This window comes from Atractosteus spatula, chromosome 7 (genome assembly GCF_055471065.1).
Source record: "Atractosteus spatula isolate fAtrSpa1 chromosome 7, fAtrSpa1.hap1, whole genome shotgun sequence".
In the NCBI taxonomy this organism is placed as follows: Eukaryota; Metazoa; Chordata; class Actinopteri; order Semionotiformes; family Lepisosteidae; genus Atractosteus; species Atractosteus spatula.
In genome coordinates, this window is record NC_142712.1 from 2,882,427 (window position 1) to 2,906,776 (window position 24,350).

Genomic DNA, 24,350 nt, shown 5'->3' on the forward strand with positions numbered 1-24,350 from the left:
AGAAATACTAAATCCTTATGAAAAAATAAATTTCCCTTCTAGAATGACCATTACTGTCAAGTTAATGTTAAGACTAAGATGGCAGCGCGCATGGACGCAGTGGCTGATCGGGGTCTGGAAAAAACGGAGCAAAATGTTGTCCCAGTGTTAAATGTTGTCACTTGTCCAATTTTTTCAAACGTTTACGCTCGCCTGACCCTGCTGGGAATTGAAATATGCTGCAAGGACTTCCCACTGAGTATTCTCATGGAGAGGCTGAAGGAGAAGCTGAATAGCCTTGGCTGACGGGACAGCAGTGAGACCTGGTGCAGGTGTCCGAATGAGGAGGCGGCAAAAGCAGTGTGAAAGAAATCAGAAATGAGGCAAGAGGGCTGGAATCTGTTGCAGGCTAAAAGCCAACCCTAACAGTCTGGCTCTCCCGTCAATTTTTCTTTCCAACGTCCATTCTCTGTAGAACAAGCTGGACTACCTAAGATTGCAACAGGCTGCTCAGCGAGATATGAAGGAATGGTGCGTCTTTATTTTTACTGAAACAAGTCTAAAGGACAATATTTTGGATGCGACCATTCAGCTAGATGGACTGACTTTCTTCAGCGCAGACAGCAAAGTTTCAGAGAAAAGTTTCCCTACTATTTACCAAGGGAATTTACTATGGTTATTATCGTGACTGTGTACATCCCACCCAACGCTGACTCCAAATAGGCGCTGCGAGTCCTATACGGGGCCATCAGCAATCTGCAAACTGCTCATCCTGACGACTTTGACATTGTTGTCGCCGACTTCAATCACGCAGATCTTAAGTCAGTTCTCCCTAAATGTTATCAATATGTTAACTTTGCAACCAGAGGGTTGAACACACTAGACTTAGTTTATACAAAGATCTGTGACGCATACAAAGCTGTCCCCGCAAGGGTTACTCTGACCACATCTCTATTATGCTAATCCATGCATACAGACCGCTGCTCAAATGGGGCAAACCAGTTGTGAAACAGATCAGAGTATGGCCAGATGGAGCCATCTCAACATTACAGGACTGATTTGAGCACACAGACTGGAATATGTTCAGGGAGGCTAATACCTATGAGCATTTGAGCATTTCATCAATTTAGAGGAGTGCAGTATGCAGCATCTCCGACTGGCTACATCAGTAAGTGTATAGATAACGTCACTGTTTCCAAATCCACCATCACACGGGCCAACCAGAAGCCATGGCTGACTGCAGAGGTCCACATACTGCTGAGAACCCGTGATGCTGCATTCAGATCAGGAGACAAGGCAGCCCTCAGGACTGCGAGGGCCAACCTGTCCCGTGCCATCAGGGAGGCAAAGCGCACCTATGCACAAAAAATCCATGACCCCTTCCTGGACACCAGAGACAGGCAGCGCATGTGGCAGGGCATCCAGGCCATTACTGATTATAGGACTACCCCACGTATCAGTGACGGTGATGCCTCCCTCCCAGATGTGCTGAACAACTACTATGTATGGTTTGAAGCAATTAACCTTGTGCCTGTGAGGAAAACCACACTTCCTCCTGACGATCAGGTGCTTTGCCTGTCTGCAGCTGATGTAAGGAGGACACTAGCCAAAGTTAATCCATGTAAGGCTGCTAGACTCAGTAATATACCTGGTCACGTGCTCAAGGAATGTGCAGTACAGCTAGCCGACGTCTTCACAGATATTCTTAATATCTCCTTGTGTCAGGCGGTAAATCCACCACTATTATACCACTGCTGAAGAAGTCAGCTGTGTCCTGCCTCAATGGCACTCACACCAATTATCATGAAGTGCTTTGAGAGGCTAGTCATGAGCCACATCAAGTCCAGCATCCCTACCCCCTCTGGACCCACTTCAGTTTGTATACCGCCCCTACTGGTCTACTGATGATGCTATATCTCTTTCCCTTCACCTGGCCCTGTCCCACCTGGATAAGAAAGACTCTAATACTGTTCACTGACTTCAGTTCAGCATTTAATACAATCATCCCCCAGAAGCTGACAGAAGCTGTTACACTTTTAATAAAATCAATTAAGTTATTGAGGTGTTCACAGAGTCGAACTGTTGGCAGAAATATTGGGCAGTTAAACAGTATTACATGGTTTACTGTGCAAAATCATGGATTTTAATCTCTGCGAAATACTGAACTGACACAAGAATGTCTTTTAATTTTAAAAAGTTTCAAAATCCCAACTGGTAACAAAGTTCATATCCGAACATGGAGACACCCTAAGTGTGGCCCTGCTGGTGACATTATGGTAATCAACCAGTAGGGGGTATAGCTCAGTGGTAGAGCATTTAACTGCAGATCAAGAGGTCCCCGGTCCAAATCCGGGTGCCCCCTCTCCACTCCCCCAATGTAGCTTTTTTCTGCAATTTCCCTCATGAGATCAATAAAGTATCTATCTAGTTCTTAGTGAATTCTGATCTTAGACGGAGGACATGCTTCTGCAAAGTGTCTGAGATCTTGAGCCATGCAGAATATTATGCAACACCATCAGTTTCGAATGCTAAGACTGCCTTGTTTTTTTTAATTTAAAACAATGAAATTCTCAATAGATTAATTATAGGTTAAGGGCCTGTGTATCCATGCAGTTCTACACAGGTTTATCCTTTAATGCCTTAAGAATTGTTATCTTGTTTGTCTTGGCTAAGGATTATTTTTAACACCCTGCTAGTACCTCATCAAGGGATTATGGGAAAGGGATTTAAGAGAAGATCTAAGACTAGAATGGGATAAAGTATGATCCTGGACGAAAAAGTAAAGAATGCGTTCCTTATGAAACTGAGTTCTATTTTGTACTTTGCATTTTGCTGTTGATGAGGTAACATTTGGAATGCCGAAATGAATATAATTTGAATTGGTCTTTGTCTTGCCTATTTACACCTTGCTTGAAAGCATTTTATTTGTAGTGTGATGTTATGAAGTGATATTTGAAAATGCGTTCAGTCACTAATGGTGTTATACTAAAATGTATGTTTACTTTAATGTTTTGTTAGTGATGTAATTGAATTCAGACTTTCGTAATGTAGTTTGTAATTGGTCAAGGACATGTAGTGGTGTCCTGCTATTCTTTTCTGTTCTTCTTGTAAAATCACTAAGAGGACCATTGATTGTTGATTAGTAAATATGACAGATTAATGTTGGTTTTACAGTTTACATTTACCTATTGTTTGTCTGTGTATTGTGATTTTATGTCACTGTTATACTCTTCAAGATGTAAATTGGTCTCGGAATCTTACTCATAACTAAATATCTTTTTTACCTTTAACAGACTTATTTTCTCATTCTGACGTACGTAGCTGTGATGTTTAAAAGCTCCAGTTCTGGATTTAAGATGCATCAAGGTGGAAATTTTTCTCACACTGAATTTTTGTTAATTGGATTTTCTGGACTTAATGAACACAGATGGCTGCTTTTCTTCCCTTTTTGTTTCTTGTTTGTCTTATCTGTTGTGGCCAACTCACTTCTAATATACATTATTAAAACTCAAAGGAGTTTACACTCTCCAATGTATGTTTTAGTAGGTGCTGCGGCATTTGTGTACTTGTTTCTGACCATGTCTTTCATCCCTAGAATGTTGTTAAGCTTTTTATTGAACTGGAATGCCATTTCTCTGTTGGAGTGTCTGGTCCAAATGTTTTTTATTAATTTTATTGGCACATTCCAAACATCCATTCTCCTCCTGATGGCTGTAGATCGCTATGTTGCCATATGCATTCCATTGCACTATAGTGATTATATAAACACTCCTAATTGTTTTAAATTTGTGATAGTATCTCTTGTCAGAAATGGCATTTTCTTTGTGGTTATTGCCTTTCTCGATGGCAGGCTCTCTTACTGTAACTCAAATGTCATAGATCATTGTTTCTGTGAGCACATGGCCCTGGTGGGGCTGGCCTGTGGAAGCACAGTACTAAATAACATTGTAGGACTCCTAATAATTTTTTGTATAACAGTTCTTGATTGGATGTGTGTTCTTGCTTCTTATGTCAAAATTTTCATTTCTGTTTTTCTGAGGGACTCAGGTAAATCATCCAGGAAAGCAGTCCACACCTGCACTACCCATATTATGTTCTTGTTCTTAATTTACATCTGTGCATTTGTAGCATTGCTTTCATATAGAATAGGGAATTCACTTTCTCCAAATATCCGTGTCTTAATCAGTATATTGTATCTACTTTTCCCCAGCTGTTTGCATCCAATCATTTATGGCTTTAGAACTAAAGACATAAGAGTCCACATAGTGAAATTTTTTTGTCAAAGTCAGACACTAGCTCACATTGCTGTAAAGGTTTCAAGTGGAACATCACAGCACATCATAGCTTAGAATGTATGAGAAATTGTGAATTTAGGTTTATATTGAAATGGCTACAAAAATATTCAATAAATTAAAGAAAATCATGTATTCATCAGTTTTAGTAATATATGTTTGAATCTAGTTATTTACTGTCCCATTTTGTAAGAGGTGAAGATGACTCTTGGCTTTCCTAATATATAGTACAAGGACATTTTGAGAAATTCCCACATTACACTCACTGTAGTAACTGTTGATTCCCACCTATTTTATCCGTCATCAGAAAGTCAAGTATCCTGGTAAGAATGGGAGCATATTGAAAGCATAGTGTTAAATCCAGGTGGACTGGGAACACAGCACACTGTATACCTCACCCAGGACTCCAGCCTTTGCTGAATAAAATATATGTGTTCTCTTTGCAGTTTGTTGATTTAGAGCATTTTAAATTTTGGATTGGCTTTTAATTTCCATCATGTTCTTGTTGTTTCCCAAAAAATGCTTGTAAACCTCTTAAGCCCCAGGTGTTAGCAGTAATTTTTTTTTTCTGGTTATTGGTTTGGCTGATTCATAAAGAGACTCCAGAGCTGTCAGCTACCTGGATTTTGCCTTAGACGTTTTACAAATTTAACTGGAAAAAAAGGTGTTGAGCTAAACCTGCAATAAGTCTAGAGCATGTTATTCAGCCCTTGTTGTAAATAAGTCTAAATCAAATACCATGAACTTTAGTAAAGTCTTTTATTGTGGCAGGCATTAAAGCAGGCTGAGAAATGAAGATTTTTTAATGCAGAATTTATTTGTCCCTGTACACAGACCATTTAGACTTAAGACATCAGTAATTATTGGCTGATTATTAATGACACAGTTTGGATTTTATTTTTAAATGTGAAGTTCATGTTAACAAGTCATTATATTACAACAGCAAGCCCTTGTGTGCTAATTAACACAGCGTATTGGTTAACCAACAAATTCTGTATCAACCATGGAATAAAGAAGGGACTGCACTCTAGAACTTGTTGGTGTTACAATACTGTATGAGCTACTGAGAGGAAAAAAAGGTTTTACTGTGAATGCACAATAATACATCTGTCTACCTTTACCCCTATTTTACCCTTTTCATCTTTGTATCCCAGTGTATGCCTGTGCATTCTCTACAATAACTGATTTTTCTAATTACTTATTCCATCAGAATAAATAAAATGCTCAGGTTACTAAGAAATACATTTATTTTATCTGTTAATTGTTTTGAATAGTGTAATCAACTGTTTAATTGTGCTTATTACACAGATGTTATGAGCACTGGTTATTGATCGTCTAGCTTAAAATACAGTACCATGTGGCAATATAAAATTAACCTTCATGTAAATTTGGTGTAATCTTGGATCCAGAGACACTTAAGGATTCTATTTGTACATTTTGTTTATAATAAATTTTTGCAACCCCTAGTCTGAGCCATGCACTGTATTTATTAAAAACATTATCTCTGAAATAAAATAAATATATAGGAAATTTGTTTCTGACCTTGATTATTGTAGGTTTTTGCTTTAATTATCCACAGACGTCCTCAGAACGGCAGATCTTTGTCCATATATAGTAGTTACATGTGCTGAACATATTTAATATTACAAACAAGGCCATTTGTCTTAGATAGATGAGATAGGTGAGGTACTTTTGGAATCTAATATTATGAAATCTGAATGATCTATACAAAAAAATGTAAGAATGTGATAAGGTCAGACAATACGACAGCTTGCTGTCTCCCAGAAAGAGAATGAACTAGATTTTCTGGTTGCCTAACACCCTAGACTTTAAAATATGAAAATATTTTTACACTGGACAAAAGTAAAACATCTCCAGCCCCTACCTTGAGGTTAGCTTAGTAACATTTAATATAACATCCACTTTTTCACTGTCACTAGATGGCACTAAATGCTTTTTAACTTAGAAAGCATGAATTCTAGGTGAATATTTTACAGAGATCAAAGCATTCGTTTTGAATTGTTCAGATTATAGGAAGTATTATATATGCTACAAGACAATACAATTTTAATAGATGAAAAAAGTTTTTATAATTGAGTTCATGTCTTATCAGATTAACTTTTGATTCAGCTGCTGTGTCTAAGAGGTATAACTTTATTCATTAGTATAACGGGTATTATAAAACGGACAGTTCCTGTCCTGAAATCTGATTGGCTTCGTTTTCGAAGCCATGCTATATTCTCTGATATACGCACCCCCCGGAAGGAATTTTGACTTTTTACTGTGTGATAAAGAAATATCAATGTGCTGACTGATAAATAACTGTCAATCAAATAAATCACATAGGTTTTCAAAGACTACTTCTTAGAGCGGATAGGAAAGCTTGGATTCTCAGGTATTTGAAGTATGTATATTCTGTAGCTCTCTCTGTTGCGCTGTTGAGGATCCTTGTGAGTTTTTGTGCTCTTGTTGAATGATAGTGTCGCCTAGTTTAAATCATTATAATTCTTAGAAATGATCAAACGCACAGTTAAAAGCAAGGGAGATTATGTCAGTTATAGTTAAAGCATGAGTTTGCTACAGCGTTACTGGAAACCCAATTTTAATGACAAAGCGCTGGAGTGATATCCTGGCAGGCACCGAGACCAGCACCAGTGGGAGCACTTCCGCAGTGAAAAAGAAAATGCCTGACAAACTAGGGACTGGACAGTTTTTCAATGCTTGTACGATCAATGGAAATGTTCAAATAAATGTGCTAAAGAAATAAACAAAAAAGTAATTTATTCCTTTATCATATTGGCTAGCTAATATCCTCTCTTTGCTAGTTAATGTTACTTATTAACTAGGGGCGGAGTGGTGGCTCTGTGGCTCAGGATCTGTGGCTGGTAGGTTGCCGGTTCAAATCCCATGGCTGGCAGAGGAATCCTACTCCGTTGGGCCCCTGAGCCAGGCCCTTAACCCCACCTATTCCAGTCGTATATATGGCTGACCATGCTCTTTGACCTCAAGCTTCTCTCCCTGTCTGTGTGTCTCATGGGGAGCAAGTTTAGGTATGCAAAAAGACTAATTCCTAATGCAAGAAATTGTATATGGCTAATAAAGTGATCTTATCTTATGCCTGATGGACTATATTCTCAGGAAGAGGGATGTAAACAACTTAATTTTCATGTTAAATAATGTTTTAATTAAAGTTCATTCTATACAGCAATTGGATATATATTTGGGGACCGTTTTATAAAAGCAATAAGGCACTCGAGGCCTGTGCTATATCGTGAATATAGTGTAAGAGGACCAGAGGAAGGGTATCCAGGACAGGAACGATCTGCTCACTATACTTGACTTAGACCTGACCAAGATGGCCGCTAAGAGAAACCAGCTGACCCGCAGATGGAAAGGGCTCAGTCTGAAAGGCAACGAGACGCAGATGGGTCTCATCAGGAAACAAAATATATATGCCCCGGAAACAGCGAACCAACGTGGAAGCCAGTAGGTGAATGCGTTTTGGAGGAGATAGTGGTGTTTGGTTGGTATGGATAAAGATTTAAGGACAACGGATTTACAGAATAAATAAAGGATAACGGTATACGGTTTGTGATTTGGACTCGGCATGGATTTGTGGGATTTTATGGACTTTTGGAACACGGACTGAATAAGGATAGAGAAAACGGATTGCGGACTGGTTTGGAAGACGGACAAACAAAAGAAAAGGTGAAAACTTCACGAAAATAAAAGAAGAGTGTGTGGTGTGAGTACTTTCGTATTTAGTACATAAGCCTATTCCCCCGGAGGCACCACAATTGGTGGAGGATGCGGGCAACCAGCTGATCGGGACTAATACTTGTGGAAATAAAAAGTGGACTTTTTTTTTCTCTTCTCTCTCGGTTTGGGTGTGAACTCTCGCTAAGAACAATGGAACAATTGATACAACAATTGTCCCAAGCCACCCTAACCCAGTTCCAGGCTTTAAAGGGACAACAAGAAGCCATACAGGCACAGCAGGAGGCTAATAAAATTCAAACGGAGACGAATCAACGAATTATAGAAGAGCAGAATTTGGTAAGAGAGGAATTGCAAAGATTAGGAGAAGAAATTAGACGGTCCTCAGTAACAGGGAGAGAACCCAGTAAGATGGAAGAAATTGGGCTTCAAAAGATGACAGAGCTCGATGATGTGGAAGCATATTTAACCACTTTTGAGAGAACAGCTGCCAGGAATGCATGGCCCAGAGAGCAATGGGCAGGGAGAGTAGCGCCTTATTTAACTGGGGAAGCCCAAAAGGCTTATTATGATTTAAAAAAAGAGGATGCTGAGAACTATGAAACTCTATAAAAGGAGATTTTGGTGAGTTTAGGGGTAACCACGGAGATACGAGCAGTCCGGTTCCATAACTGGAAGTATCAAATAGACAAGCCCACTAGATCTCAGATGTTTGACCTGGTACATCTGGCAAAGAAATGGCTTCAGCCAGAAGAACTAAACTCGGGGCAAGTGGTAGAAAGAGTAGTATTGGACCACTTTGTGAGGAATCTGCCTGTTCACTTGAAAAGAAAAGTGAGTGATGGGGATCCCCAGACCTTAGACCAAGCGGTTGATTTAGTGGACCGACAGCATGCCACAGAAGCCTTGATTAAGGAAGAGAGAGGGGAATTTCGAAGAGAGGAGAGGAGGAAACCTGAGAGTTCAGGAAATGGAATGAAGTTTCAGTCACTAAAGTACAGGGACCATCGAGGTCCTCCACAATTGAAGACATCTTTTCAGGAAAGATCGGTTCATAGGCCCCGACCATGAAAATAGTCCCGTAGATGTTTTAAGTGTCATGAAGAGGGACATTTGGCCAGTAATTGTCCCAACTGGGGTGAACCTATGCAAGTGGACACCAGAGAGGAAGCCAAGTGCAACTACCTCACGGCAAGCATCCCGTCCTGTGAGGCTCCCCACATTGCTAAAATCAAGATAGGGGAAAAGCCTGTCGAGGCCCTGTTAGACTCTGGAAGTATGGTGACCCTGGTGACCTCTACAGCACTACCTGAAGGAACCAAGGTCAGGGGATACCTATTACGTGCATTCATGGGGAAACTAAGGTGTATCCAACTGTGAAAGTTTCCATCACTACAGAAATAGGAATGTATAGTTCGACTGTAGGGGTGGTTGAACAATTGCCTTACCCTGTGGTGTTGGGACGTGACTGTCCCCACTTTCTCCAAATTTTGAATACTGTCCAGTTGGCTAGGCAAGATCCACTCCCCTGTCCAGGAGATTCAGACGATAACACAGATTCCCCTGGAGAGGCGGACCAACCAGGAGAAGGCTCTGAACTTGGAGATGAGTTCTTAAATATGGATTTACCGGATTGGATGCCACCTGAACATCGAGGTAGGTTCGGAACGGCCCAGTTGGAAGATGGGAATTTAAGACATGCATGGGGACATGTGAGAAAAATTGAGGGGGAGTTGTGTAATAATAATAGTCCCCTGGATTACCCTTATTTTATGGTAAAAGACAATCTCCTCTATCAGGTGCAGAAGAGGGGACAAGAAGAAGTGGAGCAACTCCTCATTCCCCGAGCCTACCAGTCGAAACTCCTCAACTCGGCCAATAGCCACCTCTTGGGAGGACACCTGGGCGTGAAGAAAACGGCTGAAAGACTACTTTCTCAATTTTTCTGGCCCGGAATATACAAGGCTATCGAGAGATATTGTCGGGAATGCCCAGCATGTCAGAAAACTGCCCCACGATCTTATTATAAAAACCCTCTGATTCCCCTCCCAATAATAGATACTCCTTTTGAGCGGATTGGGATAGACTTAGTGGGACCCCTGATTAAAACTACAAAGGGACATCAGTATATACTGGTAATAGTCGACTATGCCACGAGGTACCCCGAGGCCATTCCTCTGAGGGCAGCTATGGCCAAAAACATAGCTAGAGAGCTAGTGCACATTTTCTCTAGAGTGGGAATCCCTAAGGAGATCTTAACCGATCAAGGGACTCCTTTTATGTCAAAGGTCATGCAAGACCTAAGTAAGCTTTTGGGTATTCATCAAATCAGAACCTCAGTTTATCACCTGCAAACAGACGGACTAGTGGAGCGCTTTAATAAAACCCTGAAAAGCATGCTGGGAAAGGCCATGCAAAAGGATGACAAAAATTGGGATCAATTGCTTCCTTATCTAATGTTTGCTATCCGAGAAGTACCGCAGGCCTCGACTGGGTTCTCTCCTTTTGAGTTATTATACGCTCGGAGACCACGGGGATTATTAGACCTGGTCAAAGAGCCCTGGGAGCATCAACCTTCACCATTACAGACTGTCATTGAACATGTGGAACAAATGAGGGAAAGAATCAACATTGTTGTTCCCATTGTGAAGGAAAATCTGGAGAAGGCCCAGTCGCAGCAACAGCAGATTTATGATCGGGGAGCTATAGTGCGAGAATTTCAGCCAGGTGACAAAGTATTGCTATTGGTCCCGACCCTGGAATGTAAATTCTTGGCCTCCTGGCAGGGGCCTTATGAGGTGGTGGAAAAAATGGGTCCTGTCACTTATAAAGTTAAGCAACCTGACAAACGACGACAGCATCAAATCTACCATGTGAATTTACTAAAGAGATGGCATGGTGCAGAAGTTCTGCTCACCCACTTCTCCCCTGACCCTTTGGAAGAAGAAACGGGTGCCGTCGCCGTGGGGGACCTGGCTCTGGCGCAGAAGCAAGAATTACAAGAGTTCCTGTTGCAAAACAAAGATTTTTTTTCCCAAAGTCCTGGTCGAACCCCTCTAATTCAACATAAGATTATCACGGAACCAGGAAAAAGGGTAAGGCTGGCCCCCTATCGAGTACCTAAAGCCAAAAGGAAACTAATTAAGGAAGAGGTAGAAAAAATGTTAAGAATGGGGATCATAGAAGAATCCCATAGCGAGTGGGCTAGTCCCATCGTACTGATACCCAAGCCAGACGGAACTATTAGGTTCTATAATAACTTCAAAAGATTAAATGAGATCTCGCTGTTTGACACATACCCTATGCCTCGTATAGATGAGCTAATCGAGCGATTAGGTAACGCCCGATATATCAGTACGCTAGACCTTACGAAGGGATATTGGCAAGTACCCCTAGCCGAAGAAGCTAAAGCCAAGACCGCGTTTGCCACCCCGGAGGGGCTATACCAGTATCGGGTCCTTCCGTTTGGTTTACATGGCACTCCTGCTACGTTTCAGCGATTAATGGACCGAATACTCAGCCCTCATCGAGATTTTGCGGCTGCCTACCTAGATGACGTCGTAATTCATAGCACGACTTGGGAACAACACCTACTACACTTGGGAGCAGTAACGGGAGCTTTGCGAGAAGCAGGATTAACCGCTAATCCAAGCAAATGTTGTCTAGGGACCCAGGAAGCCAATTATCTCGGTTATACGATTGGGAGGGGAATGATCATGCCATAAGAACAGAAGATGCAGTTAATTAGAAACTGGCCTAAACCTTCTACAAAGAAGCAAATAAGAACGTTTTTGGGATTAGCAAATTACTATCGTCAGTTCATTTCAGGATTTACCTCCATTGCCGCCCCATTGCACGACTTAACAAAGGCGAGTTGCCCTGAAAAAATAAAATGGACAGAAAGGGAAGAGAGGGCCTTTCAAGAACTAAAAAGGACTTTATCATCTCAACCGGTCTTACAGGTACCTAATTTTAACAAAACATTCATGGTACAAACTGATGCATCTGACACTGGGATTGGAGCCATACTGTCGCAAGAAGTTGAAGGATTGGAGCACCCCATTTTGTATATTAGCCCTAAATTAAGCCCGGCGGAAAAACATTATTCCACAATCGAAAAATAATGTCTTGCGATAAAATGGGCCCTGGATTATTTAAGATATTATTTATTGGGAAGACGATTTATCTTGTATACTGACCATGCGCCACTAACCTGGTTGTTAAGGAACATGGACAAAAATGATCGGATTACGCGATGGGGCCTTAGTCTCCAGAGGTTTCAGTTCCAAACGGTTTATAGACCGGGAAGAAAACAAGGTAATGTCGATGCCCTCTCGCGAATGCATTGTTTCTTTTCCAGACAGCCCGAGGATGGGGCTGATCTCAGGGGGAGGGTATGTAAGAGGACCAGAGGAAGGGTCATCCAGGACAGGTATTTTAGGAACGATCTGCTCACTATACTTGACTTAGACCTGACCAAGATGGCCGCTAAGAGAAACCAGCTGACCCGCAGATGGAAAGGGCTCAGTCTGAAAGGCAACGAGACGCAGGTGGGTCTCATCAGGAAACAAAATATATATGCCCCGGAAACAGCGAACCGGTGCGGAAGCCAGTAGGTGAATGCGTTTTGGAGGAGATAGTGGCGTGGATTTGTGGGATTTTACGGACTTTTGGAACACGGACTGAATAAGGATAGAGAAAACGGATTGCGGACTGGTTTGGAAGACGGACGGACGAACGAAAGAAAAGGCGAAAACTTCACGAAAATAAAAGAGTGTGTGGTGTGAGTACTTTCGTATTTAGTACATAAGCCTATTCCCCCAGAGGCACCACAATAGTCACAGTTAAAAGGGTTGCTGAGTGCAGTGCAACATTATCTAGCACAGAGGTGTGCAGCTCCTGTCCTTAAAACTATTTAATAGCATTTTTAAATGACAGTTTATCAATTTTCTTCTCTGAGTTTTTGCACGAGAACAGATTTATTTTCCATTTTCTTGAGCATACAGTAACCTATAGCTCATTACCTGTGCTGTTTATTTTGGAGGTGATTGTACAGTACTGTATATCAACAAACCAGTAGAGGTAGTGAGTAATCCTCAACATTTCCCTCCCAATACTTGCAACTCAAAACACTACTCATCATTGCACTGTCTTCCCCTAGTGGTATGAAATAAATAAATATTGCATCACAAGCTGGACCCCTTCTGTGCCTCTTCCTTACATATGCTTTTCTCTGATACAGAAAAGCAGTGAAGAGCCTTCCAAAGAGCTTCCCCTTCCCCTGCTCCAGTACTAATTAAGATCCATATAATAGCGCCTCCATGCCAAAGAGATGAAGTTGATTCACAAGCAGGGCTCGATGACCTCTGACCACTGACAGCTTATGCATTTCAGTGGTGGAAGTCAGACATTCAGAATTTAAAATCAAAAACCAGGCCTTAAATTTGAATTAACAAATGATGATCCAAAACATCCTGTTGCAAGCTAATGTCTTGCACCTTGTGGCTATTGCAGATGGGCCGATTATTTGTTGTGTGAGATAATGTGGTTCTTAACAGACTGATTAACTGTGTTTTCTATGGGCCTGTGCTTCCATGGGAATTGTGCATGTAAGTTGATGCCTTGTGCAGGAATTCCTAGACCCACACCTGCTGCTTTAGTCACCTTACTTGATATAAAAAGAGATTAATTTGATCTATTTATTTTTCATGCCAAAACATGGTGTACTGTAAATCGTCTTTTAACCATTGTATATTATAAGTAATTTAAATATCTAAAACTACCAACTATTTCAGTAGAGAAAAAGAATAAAGGTTCCATTCAAACAACTTTTCTTTTTAGTTCGATGATTCAATTCAGTTAAGTAAAGAGCTGAGCTGGAACAATAACCAGGAGGTGTATGGATCCACTGCAACAGGGTTGGGAACCCCTGCCTTCATGCTCTAAGAATTGTTGCCTCATCTGCTACTGTTAAGGATTATTTTTAACATCATGCTAGTACCTCATCGAGGGAGTATGGGAAGGGGATTTAAGAGTAGCTACTGCAAGAGCTGGATTAAAGAGCAGAGGAAAGAGACAAAAGAGGGTTTCCATACCAAACTGTGAGCTGCCTTACCCTATATCTTTATTACGGTAAAATTGATTTTTGAATAGAATAAGAATGGTCTTTTTAAACTTTCTTAGTATATTTTTTAATTGATCATTCTATCATTAATATTCTATTATTATTAGATTAATATTGAAAGATACAGTATTTTTTTATTTTTCTGCCTGTGTTCCTCTACAGTATTTTATTGGATTATACTTTTATGCCATAGAAGTATTCATATCTTCCATAATAGCGTAAAATTAAAACAATGATACAGTGTATGTTGTGCTTTCCTATTGAAAAAATTGTGATTTTGTGTTAGCTTTGTACCACTTCTACAGTATATATGATTGATGTGTGTAACCATGACTTAATGATAAAGTCAGAAATGCTTATTAAGTCTGAAACAGGGGTCCAAAGTCCCCTCTTCGGTTCTAAAGAACAACAATCCAGCAGGTTGCAATTAAATCTCTAATTTCTAATGAAACTTGGAAATTTGGAACGGTTCTATTAATTGAACAGATTAATTGACCTATAACTGGTGCAAATCTGTAGAAAAGATTACCTATTTTAGACTGAGAAGAGCTTTCTTGGACCAGGCTTATGTATAATCTTACAGAAATTGGAATGATTAATTAATTTGTTCTGACCCCAGGAAACTGATGTTTGAAAACTCCAGCACTGGGATCAACATGCAGGCATACCAAAGTGGAAACTTTTCTCATACTGAATTTGTTTTAAATGGATTTTCGGGTCTTAAAGAAAACAGATGGCTGCTTTTCTTCCCTTTCTTTCTGTTGTTTGTTTTGTCTACATTTGCCAACTCAGCTCTTATATTTGTCATTAAAACACAAAGGAGTTTACACTCTCCGATGTGCGTTTTAATAGGAGCCATGGCATTTGTAGACCTGAGCCTGCCAGTATTTTTTGTCCCAAAAATGCTGTTAGGTTTTTTATTCAATTGGGATGGTATTTCATTTCTGGGGTGTCTGGTCCAAATGTTTTTTCTGCTTTTTGTTGGCACGTTCCAATCATCCATTCTCCTCTGGATGGCTCTCGATCGATATGCTGCCATATGCATTCCTCTGCGCTACAATGACTACCTGAACACTTCTACTTGCCTAAAATTGATCATTACAGCTGTTCTCAGAAATGGCATGTTTGTCGTGATTGTTGTTGTCCTTGCTGGTAATCTCTCCTACTGTACTTCCAATGTCATTGATCACTGTTTCTGTGAACACATGGCCCTGGTAGGGTTGGCCTGTGGAAGCACATTGATAAACAGTGTTTTTGGGTTGGTGGCAGTTTTTTGCATAACAACTGTTGACTGTATTTGTATTGTTATTTCATATGTAAAAATATTTTACTCTGTATTTAAATCAGGAAAGTCTTCCCGAAAGGCAATCCATACTTGTACTACCCATATAATCGTCATGTGTGTAACTTATACCTGTACCATGACAGCATTCCTGTCTTACAGGATCAGGAATTCACTCTCTCCCAATATACGTGTCCTAACTAGTATAATGTATATACTTCTTCCCAGCTGTTTCAACCCAATCATTTATGGCATTAGAACAAAAGAAATAAGAGAACAGTTAACGAAACTAGTTTGGAGTTCCAAAATCACCAGAGCTTCTGTTAAAGTGTCAAGTGTAACATGCAAGTAACAAGGATAATATTATAATCAATAATGTAATCGAGAGTATGGATGTGAAACCTGGCTTACTCATTCTGGCCTCCCTAATTATCGCCCTTTTTCAACTGATCTACGGAGTGGTGGGGTTTCTGGAGCATATTGTGCGTGTTACATTTCAGTATTGGAAGAAATAGGTTCCTTACCCTTGTGAACTTTGAGATCCTTTGGGGTGAAATATGTTGTATGCTATTTATTATTATTAATAATATTTATACTTCTCAACTTGATTACCTTGCAATGATGGTTTGGAAGAATGGGAAGTAACCATGATGGCAAAAGAAGTCCTAGTAATTTAATAAATGCAGGACCATACCAGGAAACATGAGAGCAAGGAAGAACAGACAGCATCAGAAGTGATGCTGTGAGAGAGCTGCTCTTTTCAACCAGAGCTGTAATTAACTTTATCTAGATAATATGAATGTTGAAAGAATACCAGACTCTCAGCTTTATTATAGAAGTGATATTGCTGTATTGCTAAATTTGGGAATTGTTGGCTAATTAGTTTTTCTCCTATTTTGATGGTTTGTGTAGAAAAAAAGGGGTTCCCATTAATTTGTGAGCATCTTAGTCCTGGTTAGAATCCATTCTGTTTATTACGATGCGGGCTCCCTCCATATAAATCATTAGGGAACAAAGTTGTTTTGTTTCAGATTATAAGAATATAATGAATCTGTAAATGGCTGAAACTCAATGAATTGTACAGTTTTTGTAACCTTTGTTTGCATTGTATCTGTTGTATGTTGAGCTGTCTTATGTGTAAATTATAGTTAATAAATTATGGGTAATAACACACATGCTCAGTAGTTATTATTTATTAGTACTATACAAATGAATGCCATTTACAGACAGGCTAAAGAATGAAATCTTTTTAGTCTTGAACACAGAAAACTATATTGGGGATTAAAATACTTAAAGGCACTGATATTGTCAATCCAGTGAGCTTCTTCTGAACCAATTGTAAAGCACAAACATGAGAAACAAGCATAAAAACGACTGTATGAGGAGGTGCTTAATACTGAGAACAGGGGGCACTTTTTACACAAAGGTTTTGGAAGTCTGGAACAAGCTAACCAGGAATGTTGTCGAAAGTTGACGCTCTGTTTTTCAGGAAACAGATGGATCCAATGGAGCACTGGATCAATTATATTCTATTAACCAAATGATCTGTGGAAAAATGACCTTTTCCACCTTAGATCATCACTTTTCATAAAGTATGCTGAAAAGCTGCCCATTCTTGTCTTGACCTTACACATCACCTACTGGACTGTATGCTGTAGGTATCTGTAGAATTGTATAAATTGGGACCTTTAACTTTTTATTAAGAGTTTATGTACTGAAACAGACAGTTCTACTCTGCAGTGTTGTATTATGATAGGGGATATGCAATGGTTGTTATTAATCATAGGTCATTTTTTTGTATAATTTTATATCCTATCACAATGCTGCAAAGAACCATTTGAAGAGACAAGTTGTTACAATGCTACATTCTGTTTGGTCAGTCAGTGTTCCAACATATAGAAATGATTGGAACTACGTAAGCAAAACTGCTGGAATACACATTACATTGATGGACCAATAAGCATGCATTGACATACAAACTAAGAATGGATCGTGAAATATTCTACTACGCTATTTATGCCCTATAAAAATACATTATCCATACTTATTGTAATGGCTGTCAGTCACTTTACTAATGATACAAAGCTAAAAATATAACCAAACAATGTTATATATTTATATTGAAAGGTAAATTGTTAAAACATCTTTACATACAACTTTAAAAAGTACAAAGTTTTATGGTTTCTCTTTTTATTAAGGATCTATAAACAGAGTCATATCTAGCTGGTTATTATGTCAGTTAGTTGATTATTGTGGATAAAAGCCTTGATGTTATGGGGCTGCGGTGCGGTGGATCTGCGCCTGTGGCTGGAAGATTGCTGGTTCATATCCTGTGGCCAGCAGAGGAATCCTACTCCGTTGGGGCCCTGTGCAAGGCCCTTAACCCCACCTGCTCCAGGGGCGCCGGATAAATGGCTGAACCTTCGCTCTGACCCCAAGCTTCTCTGTATGTCTCATGGAGAGCAGGCTGCAGTATGCGAAAAGACAAATTCCTAATGCAGGAAATTGTATATGGCTAATAAAGTGATCTTATGTCCTCAGGTGCTTTATTGCTTTGGTTAGTGGGTCTTACGAAACTGTCAATTCTATATGAGGATATACTGAACCTTTAACTGAGTTTCAGAGCAGGGATCTGGAAGGATCTATTGCTAGAGCGTGAAGGAAGGGATTTCAGAGGAGAGAAGATCTTAATGTGGACGCCATGCTATACGAGGCATTACACTGAGGTACTACTAGGCCATTAAAGATTGCTTTTTGAAAAGCAATTTTCAAAAGAGTGAAAGATTCCACCATGGTTTATATAATCAAGACTTCCTAAAAGTCTCCTTCAGTTAAACTGATGGAGCTATTTCTAACTTACCAACTGATGTGTTATACGGTGAGTTTGCATATACTGCCTGTGTTTGTATGATACTGTATATATACTGTATAAAGACCCTTAGGATTATTCTGAATTAAAAGCACTAACTGTAATGTTATAACTTTTTTTATTAGTTGTAGTATGATTTAGTGCAATTGGTATACAAATTTTGTGGCTGTCGAAGGGCATATTTTTAATCTTTGCAGGTCCCTTATGTATCAATATGCATGTACACATACAACATATCTAAGTCTATTGCTATAATGAGTTACTGTGCAACGTATGACCCTGTTCTCCTGTGGCTGAGCACCAATGATGGAGGTACAGAGAGAGACTCGTCAAGGGAAAAGGAAGATGGATTTAAAAGTAGCACTAGAAAAGTTGAGATCCGTGTTTTATTTAAAGCAAGACAAGGACAAATGGATTCCTGTTGAAACAGCGAGGTAATATTGTTTAATATCTTATATGCACATTGATACAATTGATACAAGCAGGACTACTTGTTGCATGTTTGTATATTTTAAGTATTTAACTAATCAATAGGACAACTGTCAGTGTTGCATTTCTTTTTGAGTAATCATTTGTATTTGTTTAAAACAAAATGAATGGAAAAAATACGTTTCTCCTTCAGTAAGTAATTCAAACATGAGGGTGCCCATATAATAATTTAACAACATATTAAATATTTAATGCTTGCTTTGGGTCTCTATTTTTTATATTTTCCAAGGGGATTTTTTAAGGTTCCTCTATGTTTAAAAATATTACACTGTATGTTACCTAATAGTTTCATATCTGTGAAGATTTCCCTCACATTCTTTTTGCTCTTTTATTTTAGAGCAAAATGAAACCAATATCCATCTTAACATGTTAAAGATTTGCTTATTGAGTATCGTTGAGAGTTAATTCTCTTGTACAGAACACCACTTTATCCATTCTGCTTTATTCCTGTCGATACCTTAACACTATTTTAACACATCTACTTAGGCTTAATAAACTTGTTGCTGATGCACTGTCTATTACTGCCTGACTAAATCCTGAGCACGTTTGTATATAGCTAATATTCATCAAATAAATTACTATCTTTGGCTGGTTGTTGCTTAAATACCAAAACAACCAAATATTTTAAGTGCACCTCACCAGATATAAGCAGGATGTAAAAGATGTGTAAGGAAAGAGTGTGTACATCAGATTTATGGGTATAAGACTTCCTGTGGAAGGGTTTAATTGAGAGCTGCATCATTACTGTATGTGAGTATTAGGCAAAACTTATTTCTGTGCTCCACTGTTCTGTTTTTTCTTTCTTTTTACTTTTCACTGCAGAACTAACCTTTACACTGACTTTGTCAACTGTTAAAAGAATATTTTATTTTGATTTTCCAGGTAATTGCCGTGTTTTCATCTATAACACTGGAGTAAAAAAATGCAGGAATATCGACCTGGAAATGTGTCTCACACGAACTTTGTATTAGTCGGTTTTTCTGGACTTAAAGAAAACAGACGATTCCTCTTTATTCCTTTTTTCCTGATGTTTCTGTTGTCTCTTGTTGCCAACTCAGTCCTGATTTTTGTCATTATAACTCACAGGACACTACACACCCCCATGCATGTTTTGATCAGTAGTATTGCATGTGTAGATCTCATCTGGCCAATTGTAATTACCCCCAAAATGTTGCTGAGCTTTTTACTTGATTGGAATGAGATTTCTCTCATGGGTTGCCTATCTCAAATGTTTTTTGTAAATTTTATCGGAGGATTGCAATCATCTATCCTGATGGGGATGGCTTTAGATCGCTATGTTGCTATTTGTAATCCACTACGGTACAATGACTATGTGAATATTTCTTCTTTCTTCAAGCTATTCACTGTAGTTATTTTGAGAAATCTCATTTTCAATGTGATTGTTGTAATCTTAGCTGGTTCCCATTTCTTTTGCTTGTCTAATGTCATTGATCACTGTTTCTGTGAACACATGGCTCTGGTATACTTGGCCTGTGGAAGCACCACTAAGAACAGCGTTGCTGGACTGGTAGCAAGTTTCTGCATAACAAGTGTTGACTGTTTGTGCATCATTGTGTCGTATGTGAGAATTTTCTGGGCTGTTTTCAAAACTGCATCAGTAAAATCATGCCAAAAAGCCATCCACACCTGTGGCACTCATCTAATTGTCATCAGTGTGTCTTACATCTGTGCCATGACAGCATTTCTTACATACAGGATTGAAAACTCCATGACATCCAATATTCGTGTTTTCATTAGTATAATGTATATACTTTTCCCTGGTTGTTTTAATCCAATTATTTATGGGATCAGGACAAAGGAAATAAGAGAGCAGATACTGAAAATGTATAAATGCAGAAGAATGGTCTTGCTGCAATGAACTCTCATATCAAAATGTATATACAAATGTGATGATGGTGGTTATTATTATTATTATTATTATTATTTATTATTATTATTATTATTATTATTATTATTGACCATAGATTATTCAGAGTTCTGTACAGTAGCTTCAATCATAACCTTTTCCTTACTTTAGTATAACTGCAAATCCATCAGCTTGGACTAAATATAGTTTATACTGTATATAATTTGCATTCTTTACATATTTTTGAGAGAGTTGTCTTGAAGACAAGAAAATTATGAAGAAAATTATCTGTTCATTGTTTTACTTGAAAATTGATCATTTGTGCAGTACATTTAGACTAGAGGAACTGGTATACTCTGAATATAGTAGATATAAAAAATTATATACATTGTATCAAAGAAAACTTGTCATTGGTAATTGATGATAAATCTCTTCACTCTGAAGATTCACGTCTCCCTCCCATCATCTCAATTTCCTTTAGTATTTTCATATCAACCAATGTCAAGAATAATTCAGTGCACAGACTAAACCTGAAATAAAGTTAAGTTCTCTTGCTGCATAAATTTATACAGTGTTATCATTTTCAGTACTGAGAGCTCTAGATATAGTACATCATTGATTACTTTTACATTGATAGCTTTTACAATTTTACACGGTAGCTTTATGGAAATCTGAGATGGTCACTAATAAATCACACGTCTTATGACACAATTTATTATTGTCACCCTGTAAATGTGTATGATACCACTAGAATCAACCTGTTAACAACTTTGCTCAGAATTTCATAAGAATTTCATTAGATGATAATTTTGCACTTTCAACAGTGTGATGAAATGAGGGTTGTGGTCATCTGTTCAGGTTCATAAGTAGGCAGGACTTGAAAGAAGAAATCTCTTTGGGCAAATTACAGTTAAAAACAATAAATCTTTATTTTACAGATAAAAATGAAACATCATTCACTTCAGTCTTGTGGGTATATTCTTCAAACATTACCTCTATGTCGTGCATCTCAATAAAATAAAAAGAAGCCACAAAACAAAAAAAGTTGTTGCTGTGACCATCGCGGTCCCGCGCGGGCTCGTGCCCTCCGCCGCCCGTTCCGTCCCGCAGCACCTGGGGTGCGAACCCGGGTCTCCGGTGTAACACAACAAGGAACCAGCCACATGAGCTAAAGGAGACCTCCCTCAGCCCAGGCAGCTGAGGTCCCTGCTACGCGCAGTGAGGGCGCTGACGTCACCATATCCGAACCAGCTCCGCTACATTGCCAACACAGAAAAATATTTACACTCAAATTTAGAAAAATAAATCTAGCCATTTTTCTCCCTAAAAATATAGATCCAATCTTGCCTTCTTAGCAGTAAAAAAAAAAAGTGCCTCAGACATGGGTCTTCATTTATTCCTTTTCTTAATAGTTGTTAATCCTCATTTTTTAATTAAAAAAACAAACTGTGTGTGTTTATTAAGCCTGTTTTGTCTTACTCCTTTTCACATCCTCTTTCAGCCTCTTCTAAAGAGTGGCTTTTTTTCTTTTTAGTACTTCTCTGTTCTTACCTTGTGCTTCCTTTCTTTTTTTGCCATGGTTTAATTTAATACCAAAACTTTATTTTTCCTTTTTCCTTCCAACAAGTTCTCTTTGTCCTTTTCCAAAATCGAAAACCTCTGTTGCCTTCCCTGATTCTATCTCCAGACAGTTGAGCTTCTGCTGAATCTGTGTCAGCTCAAGGGCCAGAGTGAGCCGCTTTGAGAAAATACTTCAGTAAGCAGGGTACCTTCTACTCTGGCATCTGTGGGTTCAATTTACTGTACAATATAGAGCCAGAGATAAGATCATTTTATTGGCCATATACAACTTCTTGCATTAGGAATTTGTCTTTTCACATACCCCAGCTTGCTCTCCATGAGAGACACAGACAGGGAGAGAGATTTATACAGCACCCCTAGAGCAGTTGGAATTAAGGGCCTTGCTTAGAGGCCCAAGGGAGTAGGATTCCTCTGCCAGCTGCAGGATTTGAACTGGCAACCTTCCAGCCACAGGTACAGATCCTTAGCCACAGAGCCACTGCTCCGCCTTGTATATATGTCAGGTAGGTTGGACCTCACCTATGTCTTGTTCATAGTCTGACATCACAGCAGTATTCTACCATCCATTCTGCCATCTTAATCCAATCGAAAGTCTCAGTGAAAACTGACACTCTTCTTAAAGAACCTGCCGCTCAGTACAGCGCCCCTAGTGGCATCAAAATAGATGTTAAAAAATGATGTGCAGTGAGTAAACTGGCCTTTTATTAAATTGGTAGCTGTTGCCTGCCCTGGCCAGACCAGGACCTGTGAGACATTGAGACTGTGGATCAGGTTGAGTTGTGTGGCTTGTGGTGTGTGAATGACAGCGTTAAGTGGGGTTTCTTTACAGAAATAAAGACACGTTCACTCATGGCTGGAGAGACTCCATTTTGTCATCTTTTACTTTAATACCCAAGAGCATGTATGGAATGGGGGGGGGGGGGGTTCTGCTCTGGCTGTGAGCTGCAGTAGGAGTAAACAAGGGTGACCTTAGTAAGTGATCTGTTTACTATCTGAGTTCATTATTTTCCCTTTCACACTGTGCCTGGGGCCCAGAGAAGGACTGCTAGCCTTGGTAACCTGTTTCCACTGAAATCACTACTTTCATCACCATATATACAACCTCTAATTAAGAAACAAACAAATGTAACATCACTCTAGGAATTTAAAAGTGATTTAAGAGGAGTTTTATGAAGAGAGAGCACAGCTTGAATTTGGAATTGTGAGTTATCTCCTAACTTTAAGTAGCCTTAACATTTATTATTAATACTGTAAGTTATTTCAGCTACCCTTGTTCGTATGACTGTTTTCACATGCATAAAAACTATTGTTTTGTATTTAACTGTTTTTCTATTTGTCATCCACTTACAGAGCCTATTTAAAATGTACATCTGTAGAATGTCAGAAAAAAACTTATCTGTAAACACAAAGCAGTGTTCTGTACGTACTCATTGCATTATCACCAAAATAAAATTTGTTACACTGCTTACCACTGCTTACAAATGGTAACAAATGAATAGAAAATACTTAAAGAGCATGACAGATGTATTTTAAAAAGACAAAATGTTTATATTGTGGCAAAACAAATGAAAATGTAATAGCTATTTGCACTCATGAAACAGCACAACTTGTTTTATTTGTGAATCACTTATGCACTGTACAGATTAGCAAGCATTTTTTGCAAAGATCTTGTTAGGAAGTGTGTAAGATATAATTAATGAGAAAGGAATATTATTAACTATCTATACATGTCAATTGCAACCTATTCAAAGACAGTCTGGACCAGGATACAAGTATGTGAACAGCTGAAGAATGGAGAATCATTTATTTAAAGGTAAAACTAGATCAACAACAAAATGCATGTGTGCAATGTTCTACTGTTTGATCATGTCTTTATTATAAAAGTTATAACTTTATAACCAGAAAAAAAGGGGCGGTGTGGTGGCTCTGGATCTGCACCTATGGCTGGAAGGTTGCTGGTTCAAATCCCACAGCTGCCAGAGGAATCCTACTCCACTGGGCCCCTGAGCAAGGCCCTTAACCCCAACTGCTCCAGGGGTGCTGTATAAGTGGCTGATCCTGTGCTCTGACACCCAGCTTCTCTCCCTGTCTGTGTGTCTCATGGAGAGCAAGCTGAAGTATGCAGAAAGACAAATTCCTAATGCAAGAAA

At 39.1% G+C, this 24,350-nt stretch overlaps 3 protein-coding genes and 1 non-coding gene across 4 annotated transcripts; all 4 read left to right on the top strand.

The window, feature by feature from the left end:
- Window positions 1-78: 78 nt before the first annotated feature.
- LOC148830182 (olfactory receptor 52L1-like) lies at window positions 79-4,328 on the top strand. Its single transcript, XM_088921929.1, has 5 exons — window positions 79-112; window positions 455-510; window positions 703-800; window positions 1,110-1,707; window positions 3,273-4,328. Exons 1-5 carry the CDS (start codon window positions 79-81, stop codon window positions 4,326-4,328), a joined length of 1,842 nt encoding a protein of 613 aa, XP_088778055.1.
- trnac-gca (transfer RNA cysteine (anticodon GCA)) lies at window positions 2,270-2,341 on the top strand. The gene has a single exon. It is a non-coding gene; the product is annotated as a tRNA-Cys (tRNA).
- Window positions 4,329-14,738: 10,410 nt separating the features above from the next.
- Window positions 14,739-15,746, top strand: LOC148830184 (olfactory receptor 51E2-like). Its single transcript, XM_088921936.1, has one exon. The coding sequence runs from the start codon at window positions 14,739-14,741 to the stop codon at window positions 15,744-15,746; it is 1,008 nt and encodes a 335-aa protein (XP_088778062.1).
- Window positions 15,747-19,674: 3,928 nt separating this feature from the next.
- LOC148830185 (olfactory receptor 52L1-like) lies at window positions 19,675-20,631 on the top strand. The gene has a single exon (XM_088921939.1). The coding sequence runs from the start codon at window positions 19,675-19,677 to the stop codon at window positions 20,629-20,631; it is 957 nt and encodes a 318-aa protein (XP_088778065.1).
- The last annotated feature ends 3,719 nt before the right edge of the window (window positions 20,632-24,350 follow it).

Coding starts and splice junctions, on each gene's coding strand:
- LOC148830182 (XM_088921929.1), top strand. CDS start 79: ATGGCAGCGCGCATGGACGCAGTGGCTGATCGGG. Junction 113..454: donor GGACGCAGTGGCTGATCGGG/GTCTGGAAAAAA, acceptor CATTCTCTGTAG/AACAAGCTGGACTACCTAAG. Junction 511..702: donor CAGCGAGATATGAAGGAATG/GTGCGTCTTTAT, acceptor GACTCCAAATAG/GCGCTGCGAGTCCTATACGG.
- LOC148830184 (XM_088921936.1), top strand. CDS start 14,739: ATGTTTGAAAACTCCAGCACTGGGATCAACATGCAGGCATACCAAAGT.
- LOC148830185 (XM_088921939.1), top strand. CDS start 19,675: ATGCAGGAATATCGACCTGGAAATGTGTCTCACACGAACTTTGTATTA.